This window comes from Sturnus vulgaris, chromosome 1, assembly GCF_052056855.1.
Source record: "Sturnus vulgaris isolate bStuVul1 chromosome 1, bStuVul1.hap1, whole genome shotgun sequence".
In the NCBI taxonomy this organism is placed as follows: domain Eukaryota; kingdom Metazoa; phylum Chordata; class Aves; order Passeriformes; family Sturnidae; genus Sturnus; species Sturnus vulgaris.
In genome coordinates, this window is record NC_142243.1 from 63,371,053 (window position 1) to 63,385,031 (window position 13,979).

A 13,979-nucleotide genomic window follows, 5' to 3' on the forward strand; every position below is an offset into this window, starting at 1 on the left:
CACCATAGGACAACTTGATGTTATTGTGGCTGCATCCAGCCATGCTTATGGTGAAACTGTTTTCATGGAAGAGTACTTTCATGTATTTCCCAAAGACCTGGTTCTCCTAAGTCCTGGACATAATAGGATGCCAGGATAGTATGGGTCTCCTTGTGTGAGCTCTGCCACAGGTAATTCGAACCTTTGTTTTGTGATAGATGTTAGAGTAACATTCCCACAAAAAAGAAGCAGGTCCTGTAGCTTGAAGAGCAGTTGCAGTGAGAAAGATTTTAACCTCAGTCTCAAGGCTCTAACCCCAGTCAGGAAAGAGATGCAATCTCATAGTGAGTGGGGAAATAGACATCCTGGTGATCTGAACAAGAATTAAAGTGTCCCCCTGCAGTTACCACAGCAGGGCAATCTTAAATGTGCCAAATACAAATCCCAACCTGTGATTTTATTCACAGCCTATTACACACTCCATTTTCTATCCAAAGACATCAAGGACCAAAATGGGAAACGTGGGCGGCTACCGTCGTCTCTGTGCCAGTATCTGGAAAAGATTCAGAGGAGGCTGAATAATGGTTGTATGCCATTCATATGTAGAAAATGTCATTATTTTTCAGTCTTTTCTGGATCTCTGTCTCTCCAGTTTTTGAAAGGAAATGCTAAGTTAGAAGCATAGGTCATTGTGGAGGTTCACACCTTTACTGTCAACTGAATGAAGTTCTTAATTCAGTAGCAGATGAGTTGATATTCACAAATCACACAATACATGAAAAATGCATGCTGTATTTTGCAAGTCTGTAATATGTGTTTGTAAGGGTGTGATTTTTTTAATTTTGCAGGGGCCAGATGGCAAGCCAGGTCTACCAGGATTTCCTGTAAGTACTAATTGCCTAGGATTTTAAAGTATTTCTTCGAGTTCTTAAGTATTTTTCAATATAGCCTAATATTTTTTTTAATGCATATTGTACATCGTTTGCATGAAGTCTAATAAACTTTCATATAGGATGCTGCAGGTCTTAGGAATTTACCAACCAAGTTAGAAATTTATTGTCGGACATGAAGTATACTCTGATGTGCTTATCTCAGCATTGGTTCTGTAGCTTCAATCAGGGTGTAATTAATGGAAAATTACTACCTAAGGAAAGACCTATGCCATATAGGAGAAACAAGTGGAACAAATGGACTTGTAAAAGTTATCAGCATATGTGTATGTTACTGTGTCATTCCTCAGGCTTTTTCGTCACCACTACAGAACACAGCAAAGCCCTATAAGACATATCCTTTGTATTTTATCCTTTAGGAAATGTTTATGATTTTTTATAATAACGTACCAGAGCTATCATGTAAGAATTTCACAGCCATAGTATCAAAAGATGCCTTTTGCACTCAGACTGCCATATAAACATTAACAACTTAGACACAGGACTTGGAGGGATAACAAGTTTGCAGATGATACAAAACTGGGAGGAGCTGTTAACTTCCTCCAAGGCAGAAAGAGCCTGCAGAGATACCTACATAAATCAGAGGGCTGAAGGATCACCAGCTGTATGACATTCAACAAGGGAAAGTGCCAGATTCTGCACCTGGGATGGAGTCACCCTGGTTGTGCATGTCGACCAGGGAAGGAGATGCTGGAGAGCAGTGCCAGGGAAAGAGACCTGGAGGTCCTGGTTGGTGGCAAGTCACATCTGAATCAGCAGTGCCCTGGCAGCCAGGAGAGCCACCCGTGTCCTGGGGGGCATCAGGCACAGCATCACAGCTGGGCAAGGGAAGGGATTGTCCTGCTCTGCTCTGAGCTGGGGCAGCCTCACCTTGAGTTCTGGGGACAGTTTTGAGTGCCACCATATAAGAAAGACATTAAATTGTTAGAGAGTGTCCAAAGGAGGGCACAAAGATGGTGAAGGCCCTTGAGGAAAAGCCATGTGAGGAGCAACTGAGGTCACTTGGTTTGTTAAGCCTGGAGAAAAGGAGACTGAGGGGAGACCTCATCAGAGTCTGCAACTTCACCTGAGAGGAAGAGGAGGGACAGACACTGATCTCTGCTCTGTGGTGACCAGTGACAGGACCCAAGGGAATGGCCTGAAGCTGTGTCAGGGGAGGTTCAGGTTGGATATTACAAAAAGGTTCCTCACTCACAGGTTTGTTGGGCACTGAAACAGAATCCTCAGAGAAGTGGTCACAGCATTGAGCATGAGAGAGTTCAAGGAGTGTTTAGACAATGCCTTCAGGCACATGGTGTGACTCTTGGGGTGTCCTGGACAGAGCCAGGAGCTGGACTTTGATGATCCTTGTAGGTTTCTTCCAACTCAGAATACCCTGTGATTATTTGGCTTAAGACTTCAGACAATATTGTTCTAATTATTGTATTGATATTCTGTGTAATGTGATGGAATTACTTTCTCTTGTTATGATCGTTCTACATTTCAGAGCATGCATATGGTCTCAGGATCCTTTGTCTATTGCCTGAGAATAATTAAGGAGAAAACTGGGAAAGCTGACAAAAGATGTTAACAAAATGCTGGCAAATGGCCCAAAATTCTGCAGAAGATTGTTTGCTAAGTCCTGGGTATTGTGGACTGCACAGAAAAGCAAAGAAAGGGGGAAAAAAACTCTTTAAAAATAAATTTCATTTGAAAAAGAGCTGACAACATTTAGAAAGTGATATAATGAATTCTTGGTCTCTGTCCTCTATAGAATTTCTACAGACATGAAAATACCATTCTTGTTCTCACCTCATGTCTTTTGTTTATCTCTTGACTAATGCAGAAATTATGTAGACCTGAGTTTAGATCTTGGTGGGTAAAAAAAATGCTTTTGAATGCTCTTGGAAGATTGTAAAGTACAATTTTATTTGAGGGGAATGATTTCCCCACAGAATAGGTAAAGAAATCATCTTGTTTTCAAGTAGATAAACTTTTTTTTTTTTTTACATACTGTTAAAAATATTCCTCCAGAAATTCTGTTGAAAATCAGTCTGGCTGAATGATCATGGAGAGAAAGAGGAACGAGTACAGAAGAAACAGAGAATTTTAGGTTGAATATTTTCCTTTTTGAATGTGTGTATCATCTACATTGTGATAAACATCAGGGATTTTTTATTTTGGTCTTTCTAAAAGATTTTCCTTATGTGATATGTGTTTTAGGGAATAACTTGGTTCAGAGAGCAATTTTGTCTTGTAAGAATTCTTAGATTGGAACCAGAGTGATTTAAGCTCAGGTTTTCCAGTAATTTAAAATTACATTTAGTAAAATGGACTAGCTCCATATTCTTCACAAATATTGCTATGTATTTATGTACTTGCTTTTTGCCTAGGGCCCTCGGGGTCCAAAGGGTGACACTGGTTTGCCTGGATTACAAGGACCTAAAGGACAACAGGTATGAAAAAATGTTTAGGGGAAAGTATATGCTGAGAAATGTGTTAGATAACAAGTATTTAGTGACATTAAAAGTTTAATGATTCTAATTTAGGTAGGAATTGTGATTTTAATAAGTTCACGTGAAAAATGTACTAAGTAGAATGTGAAAATGCTAAATGAGATCCCTTAATATAATCCCACCAAGAGCTCGTCTTCCTGCCCCAGTGTTGAAATTAATCAGTGTGGTATGCACTTATCAGGTTAAGTCTCTTTAAACATTAAACATGAAGTGACCTCTTCTTGCCAGCTGATTGCTGTGCTGACACCCTGGGATCCTATCCAAAAGCCCAAATGAAAAAAAAAAAAGGATCGATCTTTTCCTCCTCTTGTGCCAGAGAGGGCTTTGCCTACGGAATGAAGGCTGCAATTTTCAATTCCCAAAGAAAGAACAAAACTTGAGGAACTCTCTTCTTATAATTCTTTCTCTTGTTTCTTCACAAAAAGGGTGTATTTTATAGCACTGCTGCAAGGTTACTAAAGACTGACTCTGCTCTTTTGTAGATACTGCAGCTATTCCAGTTTTTTCCCATTCTTGTGCACCTTCAGGTAGCAGGGGAGAGGAACATCTTGGGGATACCAAAAGTGAAAAACAAAACCACTTTCTGCTTTTTCTTTCTAAGTAGCTGAGCTCACTTTCTCACAAGTAATAAGAAGACTTGGAAATGGTTAATTGTGGTTTAAATGGGGTAGCAGATGAACAGCATTGTCATTGCTCAGAAGGAAAGCTCTCAGGCCATAAATATCAGTCCCTGTTTATCATAAGGTTTCCTGGTCTTTTACAGAGTACATTAAGTCATCAAGCTCAACCTTAGAACCAGTTGGGTGATTTTTGGTTTAGCTTGTGGAGGTTTTTAGTTTTGTTTTTGGGTTGGTGCTTTTTTTTCTATTTGCTTCCTGTGTCCACGCTGGCAAGAACTCAAAGCTTTGAAAGCATTTCATTGTGGACCCACCAAAAACATAGTGATGTATCTGATGGTATTTCTGAGCTGTGAACACCAGGCTATGCTCAGGAGTGATGAAGCTTGGGAACCACAGTGAAGTTGTACAGACACCTAGGAGCATTTTACTTAAAGGATCATTAAATTCAGCCTCAGGTCCATAAATTCTCACAGAAGATAAAGTCAGTGAAGCCAACCAAGCTTTAGGGAGACTCCAAAGTATCCAGAGTATCTTCAAGGAGACTTCAAAGACTCACAATGGTTTAAGAACCTGTGGGAAGAACTGAGTTATAGCACTTAGAGCTCAATTAAATGTCTATAACCTGGACTATCATATCAATCAGCAATGCAATTGATGGTTTCAAGACAGATTTCTTCCATGAGATCTTGGGAAAGATGTTGTAGCAAGCTGCCTGAGGTAGGAAGTGTGAAGTTACAGCTGGAAGATCCAGAGTGGGAGCTGTGCACTTAGCACCGAGAAGTGATAATTAGTGGTGGTGGAATAGGAATGCAGAGGGTCACAGTTTGAATGCTGGGACTCGGCCTTCATTAAAGTTAATGAGGTTGCATCATGCCAGGCACATAGAGAGAATGACTCATGCTTTCCTGATGGTAAAATCCAAACATTTACTGCTCTATCAAGATGGTGTGTTTCCAGCAGGATTTGCTGACCATTAAGCTGATGGTACACAAGAGGACACCAATAACCTGCCTTTGGCAGAGACCTTTTGTGAACATAGCATGTTTCATATAGTTACTCTAAGGAGAGCAAATTAAGTCTTTTTTTTTTTTTTTTTTTTAAAAAAAAAGAACTTATTCATCTCAGGGAGGTATTTTTAGTGTACTTTATTATGTTTTAAGAAAGATCATCTCTTTTCTTCCTCAGAATCAAGATTCACCCTACTCATACTGATATCACTTTATGTTTGATATCACAGCATGACTAATCTGTCATGCTTCAAACAAAAGTAATGCTGCTTTGACTTCTTCTGATTCACTGGGAACTGCTTTGTAAACAGTAATTACTCTGATAATTGCAGGGTGAAAAGGGAGAACCAGGAGCTATCATTTCTGCTGATGGATCTTTAACTGAGTTATTAGGAAGAAAAGGGGAGAAGGTGAGTTAATACTGTGTTGTGTTCCTCCAGAATGATTTGGTGGCCATGTTACCAGCCACCTCTGCTAGACATTGCAGGAATTCTCCTTGTCATTGCTCTCTCTGTGTTGGTCCTCAACAGGGTGACGCTGGAATGGTGGGACCAGCAGGACCAATGGTAAGATGATTCCAAAGATGAATAGTTTTTTGTTTTTAAATTTTGCTTTGGCCATTGAGATATAAGTAAATGTCAGGGTAGTATACATTTAGCTTTTTGTTCCTTCTGAGTAGGGATGGTAAGGAGTATTTATGCTTCAGGGTGGTCAGTGTCCTTCAGAAAATAATGTGTTTGTCACACATGCCGTGCTGTGAACTACTGACTTGATGCAGAGTTTAAATTCTGGTAGAACAAATGTATCTGTTGCTATCTAAACCAACAGTGAAATATCATCAGAGCTAGAAACTTACATTTAGCATGATGCTTTACATTTAACAACATGATTTATGACTCTGAGTGAGCTGGGTTTGTTTAGCTCTGAAGATAAAAAACTGAGAGGTCTAATTGCTCCCTGCTTTGGCCTGAAAAGGAATCATAAAAAAAGTCAGGTCCTTCTCAGAGGTGCACAGGAAAAAGACAAGTAACAAAGATCACAAGTTCCAGCAACGGAAATTTCACTTAAAGACAAAAATTCACATTAGAAGTGATTAAACACAGAAATAAGTGCCCAGAGAGATGATGGATTCTGGAACAAAGTGTAGAGTGGCATGACCTAACCTATAAGCATAGCTTACAAGTTTGTCCTGTAAGCAAGAGGTTGTGCAAGAAGATCTCTCTCTTTCCACATAAATTATTCTCTGTTTAGGTGATTTACATTAAAACAACTAACTGTATCAGTTCAATTTCTGTCAATGTCAATAAATTGCAACTTTATTGGATTCTGAGAAAGCTGCACACCAGGTAGTAGAGTAAGACCATGTACCAAAATCAGGACTTAGAGGCCTTCTTTCTAGTATTTGGTCTGAAACTTTTGACTGGACACAGAAGTAAGAAAGCACAAGAAATTAGTTATAAAATAAGAAGAGTTGCCCAGACTCAGCAGTGCTCCAATTAGGGCTCCAATTTCTTTTAGTCTAGTATTCCAAAAATCAAGGATGTCACGGATGTTTCTTTGCCTCTGCTTTTGATGCAGCCGGGTCACTGTAGTGCCTTAGTGAATGTTAGTAGGTGTTGACATTTCTGCACACCAAGGTGCGTAGGAGATTTTTACATCAGTTTCTGTAGGCTTCAAAAGGGGCTAACTGGGTGTGCTGAGTAACTGCTTTCTTAATTACTGTGTATCAAAATATCCTGAGGAGGCTCTCCTAACTTACCAGAAGGGATGTTCTTCTCCTCCTCCTTGTATGACTGCAAGATGATCTACCCTTTCAACTTGACACAGAATAACTTTGAACGAAAGTAAACTTCAGAGATGATCTTGTGCACATCACTGCCTGGAGCAGGTTTCTTTAACTCAGGAACTTGTCAAGTGAAGTTTTCAATAACTCTTAGGATAGAAATTCCACAATATTTCTGGGCAGCACATTCCAGACATTTGACAAACTTCAGAGTAAAAAATTTTTTCCTTATATTTATTTGGAATTTCTCGTTCTGGTTTGTGTTCACTGCTACTTGTTGCTCATCCTGCGTCCTGTGGGTATGTCCTTTTCCTCTCAGCCCCAAACTCTGTGTTTTACATCTCCTTTTTTACTGCCACAAGATGCTCCATACAGTTCAGCATGCTAGCAAGGAAGTTCTTGCCAACACTGATGGGAATGGTTACACTTCAGGAAAGTTTGGCACTTGAAGCTTGTCTCAAGGCTTTGCTCAGCCACTTTTCTTCTTAGCACAGAACTCTCGTTTGATCAGAGCTGCTAATGGGGTGGTACAATTTGGAGATGTCCCACAGAAAAAATCCCTTTGTAGTTAGTGTGAGTCCTGTGCAGCAAAAATATACAGCCTCCAAGTACTGGGGCAGAGACTCTGACACCTAACTTGTCAAAGGTTTTAGTGCAATGGTTCTGTTCCACTTTGCTCCAAGTGAGTCTCTGGCCCAAGAACAACTTTGAGGTAGCCGGAGACTCTGATTGTTCCTCTCTGCTCTTAGACTCATATACACATTTCCAGAATATATAATCAATATATAATCAAATCCCTAGTCATTGCTCCATTCCTTTTTGAGACTTCAGCTGGGCAGATGATAGGATGGGATCACAGGATCTTGGAGCACAAGGAGCTTCCGAGAAGTAACAGTTTGGCAGATGAGAACTAGGGATGGTCAATAGGTCAGTACAATTGTTAGCAAGAGCAGAAGAGCCAGACTGAACCCAAGCTCCTGCCACAGGAGAAACGAGAACTTTTTACATGCTGGATTATGCTGCTCTGTCAGTGAAGCACATGGCTGTGTAGCACTGAAGGAGAGCATTTTGTAAGAACCTCGGTGTCAGTCTGCCCAATTCTACTGTGCTGTTGTAAAGGAAATTTCCTCTTGCAGTAAGCAGACTCCTGTGGCTTCAGAGCTGCCTTCTTTCACTTCTAGCTGTGACTGCTGGCTTCTCAGGGAGTTGATAACACCTCTCAGACTGGGCTGGCACTTAGAGAAAATAGTAAGGTGGCCCCAGCTTAGTCAACTCTCACATTGTTAGTTTTTATTTGAAATCCCAGTTAAAGCATGGGATCAGACACTGCTCTTTATTTAAACTAAAAAAGAAGTCTGTTTCTAATCGTCCTCCCTGCTGATTAAAGTTCAGATTTACATAATCTTTAAAGGCTCAGGTACCAGAGAGTGAAACAGGAAAATGCTTCATAATATTTTGGATTTTTTTTTCCAAACTTCATTATTGGATGTGGTATCATGGAAAGGTGGGTTGAATTTTGAAATCTTGGGGCACAATATTAAAATTCACATCTGTCAGTTCACCAGCAATCTCTAGCCTGATTGAGACACAGGCATTAATTTTGATCACATGGGGAGAAATTACCTTCAAACTGGAAATAATATAGAAGATTAATAAAAGTCTTACCACCTTCAAGCAGTTTCAACTGACACTAGTGAGCTTTATATTCTGATTACAATGGTGTCATTATAAATTGATATGTTCATATGGTAACTGCTTATGAATTTCAGGTCTAATCCAGTCTTCAATTTCAGCAGGATAAAAAATTACAACAACTAATCTGTGAATTTCAGCTAGATGCTAAGAGAAAATATCTGCTTCATCTGATAAATTTTTCATGAATGTACATATCACTTTTCACTGAAATGATATCATGTGAAGGGTTAAACACACCCACTATCACATGTAAGTGGTATCCGTGTGAGATCTACAGACAGATTATTTAACAAGTAATGCAAGAAGGAGTATCTCAGCATTTCAGCAGACTGAAAAAAGGAAATGAAACCAGAAAGGCTGACACATACGTAAAGAGGTCGTCTAGACTCATGTGGTTTTGGTGAGTTTCAGGAAGCTGACAGCAGTTGAAAGCTTGTAGATCCTCAGATTTGCTGCTTTTTTGTTGATCACTTGCAGGCTGCCTAGAAGCTGCATGCTTGCAAATGCCCCATCATAGGTCTTCCATAGTCCTGGAGCAGCTTTCCCAGGCAGCCTGCTTGTCCTCTCCCTTGGCAGTGGCTTGTATTACTCTGTGGAGCCTGGTGAGTCAGTCAAACTTGTATAAGTAAAGAAGGAACGATTCTGTTTCAGCTATCAGCCCCATGGATCCACAAACCCAGGCTGGTGAAAAGCAAGTCAAAGCCTGGCACTGCATGAATTTTTATGCTGACCCACGGACATTTCCTCACAGAGTCTGATACAAAAATAATTAGGAAAAAAAAATAAAAATAAAAAAAATATTAACAAAGCATACACCTCTTACTTCCTTTTCTTTTCCTGACTGATGCATTTAATTTTTCTTCAATACATGGTGAGTCAGTTTTAAATTGCACACCCTACAAGGAGCTGGGAATTCGACTTCATTTCAGATAGGTGTTTTTTTCCAAATGAGAGCTAACTGTTACATGCAGTCCTCAGCTTCTGAGATCACTCTGCAGAGCAAACAGGGAGAATGTTCTGTGCAGTCTCTACAGGCAATCACAGACTGATTTTTAATGTAGATGTAAAACTATGTCTCTTATTCTAAATAATCAAATATAGGTCAACAAAATGGGACATAATCACATTTTCTTTTTTGTTCAGGGACCAATAGGACCTACTGGACCCAAAGGAGAACTTGGTCTGCCAGGACGCCCAGTATGTATTATGCTCTCAAGTGGGATAAAGATAGAAAAGCTTGCTTCTGACACATACTAAATTATTTCTACTTATTTCAGGGCCGTCCAGGACTGAATGGACTGAGAGGTGTCAAAGGTGATAGAGGTGAAGCATTGAGTGTAAGTTTTTTATATTTCAATTAGCTGAAAAGTAAAATCTTTTAAAATCTGAAGTCTGATTTATATTGATTCCTTTCAAATGGTGATGGGACTAAAAACCTGAAATGTTCTAGAAATAATTGTGTTTCTGCTATTTTTCCTATCTAGCAGCAGTCATTGAAAAGTCAATTTCTGGGTCCATCTGGGCAGTTCTTGCAGATACACATAGCTGTGTCAGCTCCCAGGTGTACCAGTTACGTGTGTCATTCACTGCTACCACAGCAGCTTCAAACAGCAAAGGATTTGGAATTCCTGTTCTTATATATATATCAAGGACTTCCTGATCCAGGCCTCTCATGAGGCCTCCTCTCATGATTTGAAGATACCTCCACAGGCTCTGACCTTTCTAGCCCAGGCACAAACAGCTCTTGAGCATATCACAGGGAAGTGGAATCTGCTTTACTGAGAGATATTCACTAATACCTGATACCTGCTACAGTTGCCGTGTACATGTATCCGAAATAATGACCTCTGCAATGACAGCATATCCATGCTCTCCTAAAACCTGTAATTGTGGAAGGACCAGTGATGAACCAAGCTCGTGCTGCTGCGAGTCTGTTCTCATGAAAAAATTTTAGACAGGTTGTCTCATGACAAATATAGAGACTAGGCCACACAACAACTAGCACTGCTGAGCATAAAAAATTCAGCTTCACAGCAGAGCAATTTGTGTAGTTGTTCTGATGTAACGGGACAGTCTGTGCTGGGAAATTTGGTACCCATGCCACAATAGCAGCTAATGCTACCTCATCTACTTCAGAGATAATGCTGAAAAAAAATACACGAGTATGTTACTGTACTAGCATAAAGTCAGTATCACTGTATTTCAGTAGAGCAATTTTTGTAAATGGATTCTGTTGTAGGGAGCCTCTGGTTCTACCATGTTCAAAAGAAAAAAAGAGGCACGCAAAATGCAAGTCACAAGTGCCTTGTCTATCTAGACGATAAATACAAGTGAGATAACATTGCTTTATTTCAGTAGCCGGGAGACTGAGTATTGGTAAGTATCTTCACAGAACTGGTATTTAAGTATCTCCACAGTAAAAAAAGACCAAGTACTGAGTGTGGCTTACACCTCTAGAAGAAGGTATAAATAGAAATATAGTTCCTGGAAAGTGAAAACAGACAAATTACACAAATTCTAATTGGAAGAAAATGACAGAAAAATTACCACCCACCGACAAAAAATGCTAGAATAGATTTTCCTTTCTTCCATATCTTCAAACAATATTAAAGTTCATTTTCTGGATTGTCTGCCTTAACCACACAAAAGCTATTTTAGCAAGTATAACTAGATGAAATACATCAAGCTGACAGGTTAAAGCAAACAAGCAAACAAAAGAGGCTGCATGTTCTAGTCGTCCTTCCTGGAGTGCTCAGGGAAGATAAAATCTATTGGATCTCTAATTATTGATGAGATGACATATGTCACCATACAGAAAGTTGCATTGATGTGGACTGAAAGATGAACACAGCCTTGTGCCAAGTTTTCGAATTGCACAGTAAAGAGCTGACATATTTTTTGTAAGAGGCAGTCACACCTCCAGTCTAGCAGGGTTCCTCAGGGTTGCTAATTAGCATGTACATACCTGACTGGCACTTGAAAATTTGTGAATCTTAGCAGTCTTGAGAGATCTAGATCAGTGTAGAATACCTGATTTTCCTTGGATGAGAGATATACTGTCTTTAATTTAGTTTCAATATGCAGTGCTTTAGGTGTTCCAGTTTCCAGTTGTGGTTTCTTTTTGTCTAATACCTTCCTTCTTTTCACTTTCTCTCACCAGGGCCCTCCTGGCTTGCCTGGGCCCCCAGGGCCCCCTGGACCCCCAGGACGTATACTTTATATCAAAGGAGTAAGTACAACTGGGGACCAGAGGCTGGTTTACAGCCCTACAAACGTGCTGCCCTAGAAGCAGTTTGCAAAGGGAAATATCAAAACTGGTTTCAGTCAACACAGTTCACAGTGGGTGACCTTGTTTGTGTGCAGAGAAGAAAGATCTGTTAACCAAAGCCACTGTCGTGGAAGAGTTTTGCCCCCATAGCCCCACAGAGAGGGAGGGACACGATGACAGACCTGGAAGTCAGCTGGGCTGTCTCCTAGGGAGGTGGTGGTTTTATTTCCAGGCTTAGCCCCATCCTGACTGCTAGATCTACATGGCACATTACATGCTGTATCATACCTGTGCTCATTAAAGTAATTTCCCTCCTGTTTCCAATAGACAGTGTTCCCCGTCCCTCCCAGGCCTCATTGCAAAATGCCAGTAAGTCACACGTGCAGAATCTGCTCTTAGCAGGGTGCATGGCCATGAGAGAACATAACCAAAGCAGCTGTACACCTAAACACCATAACCTTGCAGCTTTTCTCCCCCTGCCTTCTGCTTTGCACCAGGGATGTGTTTTACTTGTTTTTCAAGATAACAGATTTTCAAGTGTTTAGCCATGTATGAAAACTTAGCCATTTATAAAATATATAACAGAACTAGAAACACTATACTCTTATGCTCAAAGCACTTTGATTACTTGTTTTTTTCTAATAATTTTAATGCCTTTGAAAGCTTGTTTTTCCATAGTTTAGGAGATGCTTTGGGAACCATAATGTGCATACATACAGGTACACATATTTTTTAGGTGTATGCATAAATACAGTCCCCATGTTGTTATGTCTTTAGCTGTTTTTAATTTCCCTATCCAAAATAAGATTTGTTGTGTATTTCACTGTGACATGAAATACACATCAGAAAAGAAAAGTCATGCTCTTTATTTGACCCTCAAATGCAATCTCTTCACTCAGAACGGCAGCAGGTGAAGATCTGCTCTTTCTTTCCAAAGAGTATGACAAAGCCTTCTTTACCTTCAAAGACCCTGCAGTTTCACACGTAGTATGAAAAGAAAGGAGATGGATTTCATATTTTCAGAATGCCCTAGTGAAATTTTTGTTTAATGAATTACAGAAATTGCATCTAGAATGAATGGTGAACATAGTTCAGTCCTGGAAGTATTTTCCCTAGGGCAATATCCTACTGTTAATCTGTGGGGTATGCACTTGAAAAGGATTTTGTCTTTGGGAGCTACAGTCCACCCCTGAATAATGTAGAGTTCAGGATGGCAGTTCTACTTTTCTGTTAAACAGTATAGTTCCAAATAATACTGTGCCCTCTCCTCCAATTTGCATTCCAGTTCTTTTTCACTTATTTTATGGAAACAGCTCTTGACTTCCTCTATGCTAGATGTATTGATGGTCATCATCACCCTAACCTTACTGCTGAAAAAAGGTTGTGTCCCAGCTTGTGATCTTTTGGGGAATTAATCATAAATAGTCATTACTCCATGGTAATTTGCCATTTCTACAGTTTTGAACTACCACCTCCACACATCATTTTTTTACCTCTTTGAATTTCTCCCTTAAATCTTGTCACTCCCACTGTATAGCATTGTTGTACATTGATAACATATGTCCATAGTCACATATGTATTTGCCAGCCTCACCCCTGAAACCTGACTGGATGAGGCCCTGAACAACCTGCTGTAGCTGATCCTCCTTTGGGCTAGACAAACTCCAGAGATGCCTTCCAGCCTCAACTCCCCTCTGATTCTCTGTGGAATGATTCAAACAAAACAAGCCTATTTTCTCTGAATTTCAGATAATAATAGCCACTTTTCAGGAAGGTTACAATCAGTGAAAAATAGCACTTTTACGTGCACAAATAATGGAAACATGTACTTGTAAACATCTCTTCATGCACCTGAGTGTGCTAGACAGATTTGTCCTCCATTTGTGAGTAATCTCCTAAACCTATCCAAGTTTATAGATAAGAAGTCTGCTGTTCATGCCTACATAAATGAGTGTCGATAAAGAGCTACAGACTGAACCCCAGCAGTTTTCCTCATGGGGACTGAGCCTCTGCAGTTAATGGAGCTATCCATGTGAGTAAGACTTCTATGGGTTAATACCACAGGATTAGCTGGATGCAGCAACTTCCATTTTTTCATACACTTGTTTAGTTTTCTATAAATAGTACTAGAAAGTACGGAGATTTCCAAGCACTGTGCCACATTTCAGTTCCTGCCTTGTCC

The 13,979-nt window shown here is 39.9% G+C and overlaps 1 protein-coding gene across 1 annotated transcript in view; it reads left to right on the forward strand.

Annotated features, from left to right (window-relative positions):
- The window catches only part of COL15A1 (collagen type XV alpha 1 chain), a 124,456-nt gene that overhangs the window by 92,245 nt on the left and 18,232 nt on the right, over positions 1 to 13,979 (forward strand). Inside the window, exons 23-30 of the mRNA XM_014877467.2 lie at positions 828 to 863; positions 3,302 to 3,364; positions 5,384 to 5,461; positions 5,582 to 5,617; positions 9,673 to 9,726; positions 9,807 to 9,866; positions 11,690 to 11,758; positions 12,125 to 12,166. Coding sequence (XP_014732953.2) covers positions 828 to 863; positions 3,302 to 3,364; positions 5,384 to 5,461; positions 5,582 to 5,617; positions 9,673 to 9,726; positions 9,807 to 9,866; positions 11,690 to 11,758; positions 12,125 to 12,166 — 438 coding nt within the window. The remainder of the gene's footprint in view (positions 1 to 827; positions 864 to 3,301; positions 3,365 to 5,383; positions 5,462 to 5,581; positions 5,618 to 9,672; positions 9,727 to 9,806; positions 9,867 to 11,689; positions 11,759 to 12,124; positions 12,167 to 13,979) is intronic.